Source organism: Enoplosus armatus, chromosome 13 (genome assembly GCF_043641665.1).
Source record: "Enoplosus armatus isolate fEnoArm2 chromosome 13, fEnoArm2.hap1, whole genome shotgun sequence".
NCBI classification, from domain to species: Eukaryota; Metazoa; Chordata; class Actinopteri; order Centrarchiformes; family Enoplosidae; genus Enoplosus; species Enoplosus armatus.
The window spans coordinates 23,840,805-23,855,834 of NC_092192.1; the positions used below are offsets into that span (position 1 = coordinate 23,840,805).

The 15,030-nt window shown below is 43.7% G+C and overlaps 1 protein-coding gene across 1 annotated transcript; it reads right to left on the reverse strand.

Annotated features, from left to right (window-relative positions):
- Positions 1–7,441: 7,441 nt before the first annotated feature.
- smfn (small fragment nuclease) lies at positions 7,442–13,562 on the reverse strand. Its single transcript, XM_070917573.1, has 7 exons — positions 13,281–13,562; positions 9,535–9,618; positions 9,370–9,447; positions 9,015–9,126; positions 8,789–8,897; positions 8,313–8,366; positions 7,442–7,911 (listed from the first exon to the last, which is right to left on the reverse strand). The coding sequence occupies exons 1-7, from the start codon at positions 13,560–13,562 to the stop codon at positions 7,788–7,790; spliced, it is 843 nt and encodes a 280-aa protein (XP_070773674.1). The 3' UTR covers positions 7,442–7,787.
- Between the last annotated feature and the right edge of the window lie 1,468 nt (positions 13,563–15,030).

Genomic DNA, 15,030 nt, shown 5'->3' on the forward strand with positions numbered 1-15,030 from the left:
CCACTACGTTATGAATATTTCTTGACCAGGGAGCATTCTCTGGTTTTACACTAAAAAATGGCGGTCAGAGGATTTGGTTCAATCAAAATGAGATTCCATAAATCCGGGAAATCATACCCTTTTTTTCTGGGTCGAGGGACATCAAATTATCAACGGGGGTGGTTGGAGGCTTTTTGGGGAAAGGAATTCAATTGTTTCTTAACAAAATTACTAGGTATTTGAAGGATATTCCATCCATGTAAAGATCCTAAATAAACCCACACCCATGCCAGGCACGAAAGGCCATGTCCATCAAGGCTGGTGTAAAGAGGTGGGTTAGACATAATAGGTGCCATTACAGAAGGGCTTTGTAAACCAAAATACTTACTGATTTGCAACCAGATTTTAAGTGTATGGGATGACACAGGGTTGTTGGCTGAGCTGCCTAAAGAGGCTTGTAAGGCAGAGTGAATAGGAAAGATTATAAGACTCTGCTGCAACCCAGTCTGGCACATTGTCACCAGAGTAGCCCTTGACCCAAAAGATACGTTTTTGGATATAACACGCCCAGTAATAATGCAGAAGGTTGGACATGGTCATTCCTCCCTCCCTCCTGTGTCTCTCCAGGAAGCACCTACTGATGCGTGGCTGCTTATTGTTCCATATACATTTTGAGAGGACAGTTAGAGCAAATTGTTTCTTTGGAATGAATATTGGAATGTTTTGGAAGCGAAGATGTCTGGGAACTATGTTCATTTTAATCAAATTGATGCGTTAAGTTTAAGACAGTTAAGCTTTACTCTGGATTCAATCTGTAGCCAAACAATGTCCCGATTGGTCTAATTTAGACAGGATGGACGGTATTGATGACACAGAATTGCTGATGAACAGAAGAAGGTCATCTGCATATAAAGCTATCTTATGTACAGTATTGCCCTGAGCTACGCCCTCAAACGTATGGCACTGTCGCAGTGAAATAGCAAGGGGTTTGATTTCCAGGTTGAAAAGCAACGGGGAGAGGGGGGCACCCCTGTCTTGTTCCTCTTTGAAGAGGGAAATACTTTGATTACACATCATCAGTGCGAACACATGCAAAAGGAGCCATGTACAGCAGTTTGACCCAGGAAATAAAATTTTCACCGAAGCCGAATTTCTCCAGCCCCACTCAACCCAATCGAATACTTTTTACTTTAAGGATATCAGTCACTCAGTATATATGATGTTATAAAGTTTGCAAGTACTAAAAAAAAGAATGTTTCGCTTGTATGAATCCTGTCTGATATAATATGTTGGAGCACTTTTTCTAAGTATTTAGCCAGACATTTTACTAGAACTTTGTCATCTCCGTTGAGGAGTGAAATTGGTCTATGTGACTCACAAAGTGACAAATCCTTGTCTTTTTTAGGTAGAAGACATATTGAAGATTGTCTCAAAGTGGGGGGTAACTGACTTTCTGATAATGCCTCACAGTGCATAGCCAACAGCAAAGGTTTTTCAGAGAAAGCATCATTACTCTGTTCATGGTCTGAGACTATGTAACCCGAAGAGGTCCCAATTTGTATTATTTGCCTTAAGACAAAAGCACTGGCTTGCCTGATGAGTAGTGATGTTAGATTCACTCACGATCTCTGCGGTACCTTCAGAGAGCTCCTTCGGTTTCCGTAGAGACACACTGAGACATTTCTGGAGAGACCTTAGTCTCAATAAAAAGCTTGATTTGATTGTTCATAAAATGTAGGTTCCGAAAGTAGACGAGGGTTCAAGTGCCATGATCTAAAGGGAGTGGGCTGGTGTGGAAAAATCTATTCAAGGGACAGGTGGGCATGATGTACCCCGATTGATGAGGGGCATAAATCTCATGTCAATGACGAAATAATCAATTCAGGAGCATGTGTGGTGCACAGGGGAGGAGAAGGAATAGGCACTACTATTTGGATATTTGGACCTCCAGGGGTCACACAGGCCAAACTGTGCAGTGGAACTGTTTAAGGCAGTGAACAAGGCTCCTCATCAGTCACTTCTGCTGTGAGTTGGGTTTTAATCTCATGGTCTCAACTACTTGTACCTTGTGTAGGAGAAAGAGGTCAGTAGGCCAAGCCCCGGACGTAAACTGCAGCTTATTGATGAGTTTTTCATGTTTTGCCTGTGTGTCGCTGCTGGCCTTAGAGAGAGAGAGAGAGAGAGAGAGAGAGAGAGAGAGAGAGTTTTGGCCGAGACACCTCCTCTCCTCACCAGTAAGTAACATCAGATGCCTCCTCTTGTCATTGGTCAGTGCCATCAGACGTCTCTACACTTCATCCTCCAGCACCTGGACTCCGCAGGATCCTATGCCAGGATCCTGTTTGTGGACTTCAGCTCTGCCTTCAACAGGATCGTCCCGGCTCTTCTTCAGGACAAGCTCTCCCAGCTGAACGTGCCTGACCCCACCTGCAGGTGGATCACAGATTTCCTGTCTGACAGGAAGCAGCACGTGAAGCTGGGGAAAACGTCTCAGACTCGCGGACGATCAGCACCGGCTCCCCTCAAGGCTGTGTTCTTTCTCCTCTACTCTTCTCCCTGTACACCAACAGCTGCACCTCCAGTCACCAGTCTGTCAAGCTCCTGAAGTTCACGGACGACACCACCCACATCGGACTCATCTCTGGAGAGGATGAGTCTGCCTACAGGTGGGAGATTGACCACCTGGTGACCTGGTGCAACAGCAACAACCTGGAGCTTAACGCTTCAAAGACAGTGGAGATGGTTGTTGACTTTAGGAAGAGCGCAGCCCCACCCGCCCCCATCACCCTGTGTGACTCTCCAGTGGACACTGTGGAGTCCTTCCGTTTCCTGGGCTCCATCATCAGCCAGGACCTCCGGTGGGAGCTGAGCATCAGCTCCCTCATCAAGAAAGCCCAACAGAGGATGTACTTCCTGAGGCAGATGAGGAAGTTTAACCTGCCAAAAAACAATGCTGGTTCACTTCTACACTGCCATCATAGAGTCCATCCTCACCTCCTCCATCACCGTCTGGTACGCTGCTGCCTCCACCAAGGACAGACGCAGACTGCAGCATATCATCCGCTCTGCAGAGAGGGTGATCGGCTGCAACCTTCCATCTCTTCAGGACCTGTACTCCTCCAGGACCCTGAGGAGAGCAGGGAAGATCGCTGCCGACCCCTCCCACCCCGGACACCATCTGTTCGACCCCCTCCCCTCTGGCAGGAGGCTGCGGTCCATCAGGACCAAAACCTCCCGCCACAAAAACAGTTTCTTCCCCTCTGCAGTCAACCTGACGAACTCACACTGACACCCCCCCCCAGAACACAAACACAAGTTATACGTTTATTAACGTACATCACCCCTGTCCCCCCTGCGTTACACTAACGCACCCACCCCCTACTGGACACTTTATCTGGACACTTTACTTTATTCTGGTCACTGCACTGTTTGTTATTTATCTTATTTTTATTTTTATTCTTTTTCATACATTTGTAATGTATGTTACTTGGCAATAAACAGTTTCTGATTCTGATTCTGATTCTCATCAGTCAGTAACATCACTCCTCTCCTGTCATCCAAAGCCTCCTCTGCTCGTCACTCAGTAACATTTGACACCTCCTCATCAGTCAGCTACATCAGACACCTCCTCCCCTGTCATCCAAAGCCTCCTCTCCTCGTCAGTCAGTAACATCAGACACCTCTTGATCAGTCAGTAATCAGTCAGTACTTGTCAGGCACCTCCTCTCTTCATCAGTCAGTAACATCAGACACCTCCTCATGAGTCAGTAACATCAGACACCTCCTGATCAGTCAGTAGAACCTCCCACACAAGTTAGGAAGTGTAGCCAGGAGCCCATCTCATAACACAAGCCCCATATTATATTACATCGTTGTTTTATTACCTTTAAATACTTCTGTGCTCTTAAACTTACTTTAATTGACAATTATTGGAAGAAAATTATGTATTTTCTCTTTGTGTAACTGAATGGCAACAACTGTTCTTTTCCTCAACAGCAACAAGTGGTTTTATATATATATATGTATACTTTGTATGCCTGAAAGTGCTCAGTGTATTTCACAACTTTATCAAAATATTTATCATTTTAAAAAAGATGCATTTGAAATCACATGTAGTGTGTAAGTAAGCAATGCCTTAAATATTATAAATAACTAATAAAAGTCATTTATAAATGAAATAGAATATATGTCACCATGAATAAATGCAATGGATACAGTGATGAGCAATTCATAAATGCATGAACGAAGCCATGAATACAGCGACAGCCAATGAATGCATAAATTGAGGGCCACCGTAATCAGGTTAAAAAGACTTTTGCTGTATGGTGATAGATGCAGAAACCACAGAAACCATAGCTTATGTTTTAATGAACTGAGATCCCCTGTTGGTATATAAGGTAGGCAGATACCTCAATCTGTCTGTAAAAGAAAAAAAAAAATCTAACAGAGATTTGACTGACAGTTTGGCTGTAGTCAGGGGTCAGGAAGTGGCCACTAAGTTTTCACTGCACAAGCATGGACGCGCGCACGTCCACATCAGAACACTGCCTTTCCATCTCCACATCAACAACACCCCCCCCCCCCCCTCACTTTGAAGTTGGGTTAGCAGAGGCTTTTCGCCTTCCCTTTCATGACCTGCCTTGTCAGATTAACTCAGATCTGGGAGGCTGAGATCGAGTCTGAGGACTGTCACATGTTCACGCGGCACGTGGGTACGTGTGTGTGTGAAAAGCACAAGCTGTCTGCTACCCCATCGATTTGTACTTGAGACGGAAAGAGAAATGGCAGTGGAGGGTGGAGGGTGGCAGGATGAGGACTGGGTGAGTTTGGACGAGTCGACGATGAAATTGCGATGCTCTGTACGGGACTACGCCCGTGCACACTCACAGCTAATTCGAGATGAAATGTCAGCCTTTGAGATACTGTACCAGATCAACTCATATGCATAGATACATTTGCAATACATAAGCAAAAGCAGGGGAGCTTGATTTTGAACAAAGCATAATAATATAGACCATTGCCACTCACATCAAGGTTATAAATAAATACGTCCTGCGCCCCTGAAAGATACATGCACCAAGAGTGCTGTTTTTTGCCAGTGACAGGCTCACATTGTTATTCTACGTTTCTTTATGGAACATTATGGGAAGTGTCCCTACAGAGACGGACCTTTTTGTTTATTCAAGAGTAAGTTTGACTCTCGTTTTCCAACATCATCTTCCTGTGACAAACAGCATCTCGCAAAATTCAGAACTCCTCCTTTGAGCGAGACTTCCGTTTCTGGTTGAACAAAAAAGGATCTTACTCTCGGAAAGGATCCCTACAGAGATAGACAGGCACTTTCAGTGGACTCACTTTTCATGGGCGCTATGGACGCTGCAGCCATCGCAGTCCATTCGTGGCTGCAGGTTGAGGCGGCCTACTGGACCAATTCCAAAGCGTTTGGTAACAAGTACTCATTTTGACACCAAAATGTATAAAAATAGGGTCCAGGTTTTAAAAAAATACCAGAATTTCCCCCTAAATTCTGTACAGTTACACTTGAGTTTGCCTTAAGTTGTTCCAATTTCAATTTCTTGAGTTAACAGTGCTAAGGTTGCTGCTGCAGGGGGGACACCACTGTCAGGCCAGAGCCAAAGAGAGAGCTACTTTTGTCCTGCTTTATTTGTAGTTTAGTTGGTCGTGCTTGCCTTTGCGTTACCCGTTTCAAAAATGGACTGATCGGCCATTATATACTGTATTTTCCCTTTATTTGCTAGGTTAGTTTAGTTTGTCCAATTTTTTCCAGTGATGTTTAGTTTCATTCAGCGTTTAACACCATAGTTCCCTCCAGGCTCGTCACAAAGCTCAAGGACCTGGGATTTATCACATCACTGTGCTTGTGACTTCTTGATGGGTGGTCCTTCCATCCTTCATCCTTAACACCGGAGCACCCCAGGGCTGCGTTTCAAGCCCCCTGCTGTACTCAGCGCGCACACGAGACTGTGCAGCCACTTTCAACTACCGACGCTGTCATCAAGTTTGCTGACGACGCCGCTGTGGTGGGCCTGATCACAGATGACTATGAAAAGACCTACCTGAAGGAACCAGGAGGACCTGACCCAATCTACTCCTGAACGTCAGCAAGACTAAGGAGCTGATGGTGGACTTTGGGAAGAAGCAGGGAAGGAACTAGCCCCCCCCCCCTTAATATTAACAGGTCCTTGGTGGAGAGGGTGAACCTCTTCAAGTCCCCTGGTGTCCACATCACCGAGGGCCTGACCTGGGCGCTGCATACCGACTCCCGAGTGGGGAGAATTGCAAAGCAGAGACTGTTTCACCTCAGACGCTTGAGGAAATTCCGGTTATCCCCTAAAATATTTCCACTCCTGCACCAACGAGAGCGTCCTGACGGGGAACATCACTTTCTGCCAAGTGTTCCAAGTCAAGTAGTAGTGCCATTTGCACGTTATAATTCATTTTGCTAAGATGCTGTTGTATGAAATTATGCATTTATCACTTGACGAACCGCCAGTTCGTCACCCTGGGTTGGTTTTCCTCGCCAATGTTTTGAGTCACCAGTGAACACACAGCGAGTCACTGAAAAACAAGAGACATCCCATCCCGCAGAACAAGGGGGCGTTAATAGATTATAATAATTAGAATTAGAATATGTTCTCTTTCAAATCAAACTTGCAGATGAACATTTGATGTCCAGGAATATAGACACCACCACTGAATATCCATGTAACAATTTGGCCACAATGCAGCACATTGACCATACACAGTCCAGGCACATACCAGGGTTCCACTTGCTTGTTTCTACCTGACTGTCAAAAGGACAAGACGGCTGTGCTGTATTTCACTGTGCTGCACTATCTGTATCTTTCCAAGGGGCCTACTGCCATCTAGTGTTGTTCTGAGGGAGGAAAACCCTCACGAGGTCCCAATGGGATCAGGTACCCTGCACACTGCTCGTAATAAACATGCTGCTGGACCTTCGGAATCCGTCTCATCGACGTTCCTCGGGGTCTTCATCTTGTGCATCGTGTGCTCAACAAGTCCCTGAGTCCCCCCCCCCCATTCTCATTCACCATTATGTTTCAGCTTATTACAAGATTTATGAAGAAAAATAAAAAGGTTTAATCACTGTTTACTCACTGTTAAAGATCATTTTACATCTTAATGCAGAGCAGATCTCCCACAGTTCCTACTGCTCTAACGCTGTGTCCTAATACTATACACATATGTAGGATTTTATAGTTTACCGTTTTGGCAGTTAGTAAAAAAAAAAGAAAGTAACATATTGCAACATTTCGTAATAACAGGCAGCAATCACACTTCAACTTTGAATAGCTACCGTGCAGAATTTGACTTCCTAGTGAGTGGAGCGAGTGAACAAAAAACTTTTCACGTACTAACCTCTGTTACATTTTGGTACGCGTGGTAAATGGTTGACAAAAGGTGACGCAGGTGGGCTGGACTGTTTCCTCAGGAACCATAGTTTATTTGGATCCATTCATTAAAAACAAGGGAGAATAAAGAAATGCAAAACCATAAACTACCAATGGTCGCTTTCAAATTTTCCTCTATTAAACTTGGAAAAAAAAACAGGTTTCTTCTGAATAAACTGTAACTCGAATCTTGCTCCCTTTGATGAAACCTCTACATTGAATGATACTGAAATAAGAAGGACTATTGGGCAGCCGTGCGTGAACAGAAACTAAAATCAATGAGGACATTTACATAACGTACATTGAAAGATGAAGCTGCTTTCTTCCAGAGAGGCCCAAAAACAACGCTGAGCGCTCCACAGTCTCGCTCGTGCGCTAACTATTGTTGCCGCCTCCGTTTTCCACAATCTTGCGCTTCTTCTCCTCCGTTGAGACTTTGAAGACGTTGGCCCTGTAGTATCGAAGCTCTTTAATGCTCTCCCAGATGTCGTCCAAGGCTCTGAGGGAGAAAGGTTTTTAACTTTAGTCCTTGTATTACGCATATTCCTCTGAACCTTGAAAAGTGAGCACAGACCAAACTATACAGGTCAACAAAAAGTCAGATGAGGCAAGGAACATGACCAGACAGGTTTCAAACAAAGCCCCAGGTTATATTAACTTATTTTAAAGATATTATTAACCAAACTGCACAACTAAAGTAAGTACAGGAGGTCCGAATTTAAGCAGGAAGTGAGATTTTTAGCAACATTTTGGCTGCGCTCGCTTGAACTTTGACCTGCAAATAAAGTGGTAGATCATTTTGAGTTTGTTTCTAACCCGTCTCCATTGTCTGACTGCTCATGTTTTGCCCTACCTGACTTTGACGAGAAGATCTCAGCAGTTGTATTTCTTACTGTTTACCTGTGGGTTGCTTTCTTGTAAGGCACTGTTTTGTATTCCTCTGGAAACCACCGTCTGAAAGTGGGGGGAAAAAAACAACACATTAATCTCTGTTTAAACTTGTCATACGCACGTTGAAGAGAATGCCAATAGTATCTTTTATTTCTTCTGAATATTAAAACTGGGATCTTCTCTCTCTGTTGACATGTCAACAGAAGCTCATTCGTGGGGCTCGAGTAAATAACAAGGCCTCAATGAGAAAAGCCAGGAAAGCACCCATTATGCCAGCTAAATGGACTAGAAGAGAAATAATTACAATAGATGGTGTTCAAGGCTTTCCACGAGGATATGCGGTGGCTGTGAAACAAAGACAATTCTTTTATTCGTTCATTCATTCATTCATTCATTAAGCCCATAAACGTCTGTGTGGCATTTATGGAAAATGCAGACTTTTTCAAGCTCACTGCGCAACTGTCAAATGTCACACAAACACTGGCCTGCAAAGCTCCTTGATGGTGCTGACGTCGACGATTCTGTAGTGAAGGTGATACATGAACTGGGGCATGTACTTGTCCAGGAACCTCTTGTCCGCGTGCACAGAGTTGCCTGCAGGGGGGGGGGGGGGGGGGATCGTAGGAACATGACCGCAGGAGCCGAACCAGTTAGTGAGTAATGTATCCCAGCTCTGCTGCTGGTGGTGGCTCAAAACCACTAGTAACTCACCGGCGAGGGGACACTGTCCAGGCGGGGTGTGCTGTCTGACGAAGGACAGGAACTCATACTCCGCTTGCTCCAGGGTGACTTTGCTGTCCCGTACAGCCTGGGTCAGTCCTGACTGAGACACAATTAAGACTGGCTATACACATCACTTTTAAAACAAAACACTTTTCATAGACACCTTCTCTTGCACACTAGAGACACTGGGGCGTGACTCTCAACACGAGTAAGCTGGCATAAAAAGATAGATATAGATGGATGGACAGACAAGTCTTGGGACTGGGATAGAAAAAGACTGTTGCACTTATTTTACTAATGATTGTCTTTTCTTCCGAGCCCCCTGACCACAAAGACCGCTCACCTTCCCATGATGCTCTTTACACCACTCCGACATCCCATCCAGCAGCTCGTCTGGCTGGTTAATTGTCAGGTTTGGCCCCTGCCCGACCGAGAACACATGAGTTTAATTCGCAAGTTGGCAGGTAGAGGACAAAAGGAGGCTGTCCAATGGTGTTTATGACGTTACCTCAGCCAAAATGTTCAGGTCAGAGTCTGTGATAATGCAGGCCATTTCAATGATCTGGTCCTTCTCAATGTCCAGACCTGTCATCTAAAAAAAAAAAAACACACACATACAGAGACTTACTACAAGCAGCATCACTTCACTTATTTTTAGGAGCAGGCGTGACAAACAAAAATGAAAGGAGTTAGCATATTGGTCGGAGTGACACTCACTCCATCAGTTCCATTTAAAAATATAAAATGGAACATTTTCAATTAATTCGTTGGATGGATGTGTAATTAAAATTCTGGATTTTTTTTTTTCTATTTGCGGCATGTTGGATAGAAAAATGGAAAATGTGAAATCTGCCTGGCAGGGGCTGCTTAGGATCACATCCGGTCAACAGATCCCGCTGTTATACGTGTATTGTCCCCCCCCCCCCATATGCACATTTGGGAGAGGCGCCAACTCACGAGGGAAGACTCCGTGTTTGTGTAAATATACAGCATATAGCTTGAGAGCCATATATAGTGATTTTCCAGTATTGCCCAGTACAAAAAAAAGGTAAATACCCTAAGCTATGTAGCTAGCTGAGAAGCCCCCTCCAAGGCCCATGTTTCAGTGCAAGTTTGTCCATCATTTAGCTGCTAACCGCTGTATTTTGGTTGCGCAGAGCTGCAAAGATGACCCATCCCTTGCCCTTAATACTTCTTTTAATGAGGCAGTTACTGAAAATAGTCGCTACAGCCTCTGTAAGACATTTCAGTCGAAATTTGTCTGAATTTTCGTCAGGTGAAACTACAGCCTTTGATTTTGTGCAGGTTTTTGCCAAATAAAAAAATTAAAATTAAAATAAAAAAACAAACAAATGGAATGATGCCTCCAGTCTCATGCCTTTACTTTCATCCGGTTCTGAGCCAATTTCAAAAGCACCTTTTTTTTCTTTTCTTTTTTATCCATATCGCAGTTAAATTAGAAAAACTTATTTAAAACTTATATTTGGTTTACTCAAACGTGGAGGGTCCAAAATGTACTTTCTGATCCAGCATAAAACTGCATAAGACATAATGGCGGCAATGGGGGTCATCAGCTATTTTGATAATCGTCATGTCTCACGTAAACAGTTCACGGTTCCAGCCTCACAAATGTGAAGGTGTTGATGTGACTATTGTTGAGGTTTGGGCTGTTGGCTGGACAACATACGCATTGCGAAGGTGTCACTTTGGGCTCTGGGTCATTGTGGCGGCATCTCTCACTATTTTCAGAAAGCTTACAAGGCAAACAAACAATCGATTAGTGGAGAAAATAATCAGCAGATTAATCCATAATGAAAAGAATAATTCGTTTGGAGTCCGAACCCACTACAATGGTAAAATCCTGCGTTTACATTAATGCATGAGTAATAATAATCCAATGATATATATATAATGATAGAATATAGTATAACAGTCGAACAGTCAGAGGGGACATTTTTCTGCATTGTGTACTTTTACTTTGAATACTTTAAAAAGGAGCCAACATTTTCCTGATCGTATTTGCGTACTTCACGTAAGTAACAATTTCAATGCAGGACTTTCACTTGTAGTATTTTTTTACAGTGTTGTATTTGTAAAGGATCCGAACACTTGTTCCACCACTGCCCCCCTCTCTAATTATATTATAGCCCCCCCTTGCCAAATGTGCCTTTACAGGGAAAAACCAACAAGACTCACCTACAACAGCGGGATCTGTGTGCAGCCATGACAGGGTGTGATCCTTGAATGTAGGCCACCCCCCACCAATACAAATAAAACCTCTGACATTTGCTATTTTTCAACTTTCCAGAAGTAGTAAATTTTTTTATATGGAAAACTGATTACACACACCCATATTCCTTGTGGATGTAATTCCTGCCCACCGCAACGTTGAACTATGACCCTGCTGTCACGCACTGTGTCACACAGCCTGACATTCTGACTTGACTTCTAGGGGTAGGAGTAAAATAAATGCTAGTTGATGGACCACGTGTTGTGAAAACCCTAACAATTTATTGAAACAAAAGCTAACAACAGTGGTGGGTATACCACAACAAATGTCAATGTTGAGCAAAAAATGTCAATGTCTCAATAACTTGTCATGACAAGTTATTGAGACATTGACATTTTTTGCTCAAGGACACCCATCCTTGAGCATCAATTACAGCCTGACAACGATGTCTCATGCTGTTCACAAGTCGATTTATTGTCTGCTGAGGCATGGCATTCCACTCTTCTTGAAGGTCATTGAGGTTCTGGGGTGCGGGGTTACAACCCTCTACACGACAACTCAGCTGATCCCATTGGTTTGCTATGGGATTCAGGTCTGGAGAAAGTGCACTCCATTTGAGGTACCCCAGCCTCCAACAGCCGTTCCCTGATGATGCGACCTCGATGAGCTGGGGCATTGTCATCCATGAAGATGAAATCAGGCATGTGTTGCTCATGCAGAGGCACAATGACTGGATTGATGATGTTATTCAGGTAGTATCGGCTTGTCACAGTACCATTCACAAGGTGTAGGGCAGTTCTGTATTAACTAGACACACCTGCCCAGACTGTAACACCACCACCTCCAAAGGCTCGTCTGGTGGCAGTGGCTGATGCATAGCGTTTTCCTTGATGTCTCCAACAGCGTTGGTGGCCATCATTTCTGCTCAATGTGAATTGACTTTCATTAGAGAACAGCACTGAGGCCCACTGGTTCCTCGTCCAGCGCAAATGCTCCCTGGCCCATGCAAGACGATGACGCCTGTGGTCAGATACCCTTGCAGGTTGTCAAGCACGCAGCCCATGCTGATGTAAGCGGTTTCGAATGGTCTGACGTGACACTCGGGTGCCTCTCACCTCCCTTAAACGTGCCTGGAGTTGAGTGGCATTCACCATCCGGTTCCGCTGGGCACTGTTCACAATGAAGCGGTCATCAGCATGGGATGTGGCCAAAGGACATCCACTTCTATGCCTTTCTGTGACTCTTCCCGTCTCTCTGTGTCTCTGTTGCAACCTGCTGATGACGCTCTGTGACATCCTGTTTGAAGCCTCGCAATGGCCAGGTCCTGTTGATCGATTGTTAGGTGTCGTCTTGGTCTCATGATGTCAAAATGTGAACAGCATGATGAAGAGGACTGTTTAAATACAAATTGTCATTGAACCAGAACATTAAGTGGTCGATTCATGGATCAGACACTTAGACACTTAGTTAGAGAAGTACTGAAACATTGAACAGTTCGACATGTGCATTTAAAAGTTTAGAGAAAGTCAAATTAAGTTCACCTGTAAAGGTTATACTGCATTTTAGGTGCATTCTGATATTTAATCCGAAAGCCGAATATCCCTAACTTTTGTGAGTTGTGTATGTACTGTAAGCTAGCTGCTCCCATTGCCATGTAAACCAGGATGGCAGAATATATTAACTGTATTTTATCCCGAGGGGATTTGTATTCAACGTCCCGTTGACATTTAGAAACTAGCATATATCCACGATACGTCTTTGACATGCACGTAACGTGAGCTCGCTACATTTCGGGGGTTTCCTCCTGCGTATTATCTAAACACTGCCGTTACTTACAATCCCTCAAGTACTTACAAGCGAGTTAGTTACCCATATTGAACACACCGCATGAAACGGCTCAACATCCGCATCATGTGACCTCTGGTTAACTCGGTGTCGCATTAACGGACGTTGGCAAATTAAAGACACAAGACGCGCTAATGAATTTAACGCTTCTTGTGTCTTCATTTAGCTCTTTCACTTGCCTCCAGGTCCACCCAAACCATTCTCTGGGACATTGTGGTGGACGCCATGCTACTTTTCCCGGACGCCCGAACGTCAAAAACCGAACCGAGGCTGGAAGCAATGGCTGTTCCCGGTGCGGTAAATGGGTTTATCACACGGCTACGCTGTACGCTTTTTTGCGGGACACTGCTGCGGTGTGAATGATACGCTTCTTTGCCGGAATGGAGGACGCGCTGTCTCCTTTTGAAAATAAACTCGGAGGTAGCGAGAGCCCATGCCAAAGTCCTCGAATAAACTGGCATCCTGGGTCAACTACAACTACTATTTCTTTGGTTTGTACTGGCGGACTATAAACCAACGTTACAGGTGCATGCCGCCACCTACTGTACCGGGGTGTGTACAGCATAACTTTTAAAAGGCAAACAACAACAACAACAACAACAAAACATATACAGAAGTTATATTCTGCATATCAACTACATTTACCTCTATTACTTCTCACTTTTTACTCAAGTGTATCTACCCCCCCACAATCTTTACAACTACAGTCTTCACTACTGTTACTACCACTACTACTACACTCTTTACTACCACTACTACTACAGCCTTTATTATTCAGTTCAATTCAGTTTTATTTATATAGCGCCAAATCACAACAAAAGTCATCTCATGACACTTTACAAATAGAGCAGGTCTAGACCGACTCTTTATAATGTTATTACTACTATTACTACTACAGTATTACTACTACTACTACTACTACTGCTACTATTATAGTCTTCACTACTACTACTACTACTACTACTACAGTCTTTACTACTCCTATTCTTTACACTAGCAAATCAGTGGAGAGCTCTGGGTGCAGGCAACATGGAGGGAAGTTCAACATTGTTCACTTGCCTATACTACCGACATTGTAATGGTACAAAGCTGGTTGGAAAAGCGGCAAAGTGGTCCAGTCCAGTAAGTGGCGCTAATGCACTTAAAAGCTGCTTTGCCAACCGCCATTAAACTCAAAGAAGAAGAAGCAGTAATTTGCTCTTCAGCTAAATTCAAGAAGAAAAAGAGATTTAAGGGTAATGGTTTTGGATGGATAGCAAAGGTTGAAGCAGAAGAATATGGACTGGAATTCTTTTTAATACTCCTACCCTTATAAATACTATTCCCCTTGGCTATTCCCAAACACTGAAGTATATATATATTGTGTCAATATAATGCAAATTAAAAATTTTCTAGCAGATTTCTAGCAGAACAATATATAAGAAATACATACTTCCAGTTAGTTAGACATTCATAAAGGTTGTTCAAAAGACGAACAGGGGAAAGTAGGCATGGGAATTCACATACCAGTAACGAACATTACTAACTAACATTCGAGAAAGGATATCCAACCATCTTTCAGTTTTTACAGCAGAAATGATGGCAGTAATAATAGGTCTGCAGTGGGTTGAAGAAGTAAAGCTGGACAGAGTGGTATTCTGCGTAGATTCTGTTGCCGTGCGCCTCAGCATACAAATCAAGGAAATGAATAAGAGAAGATCTAGTGCTGGAAATTCCCCAGAGCCTTTTCAGACTTCATAAAATGGGAGAGGATATTAGATTATGTTTGGTGCCTGCTCATGTGGGCATTAAAGGGAATGAAGGAGCACACAAAATTGCCAAAAGTGCAACAAATAAGTACGATATTATGGATAGTCCTGTTGGTAAAGGGGTAGGAAAAGCAATAAATGAAAAAAAGAATAATGAGGAAATGGCAGGAAAGATGGGAAG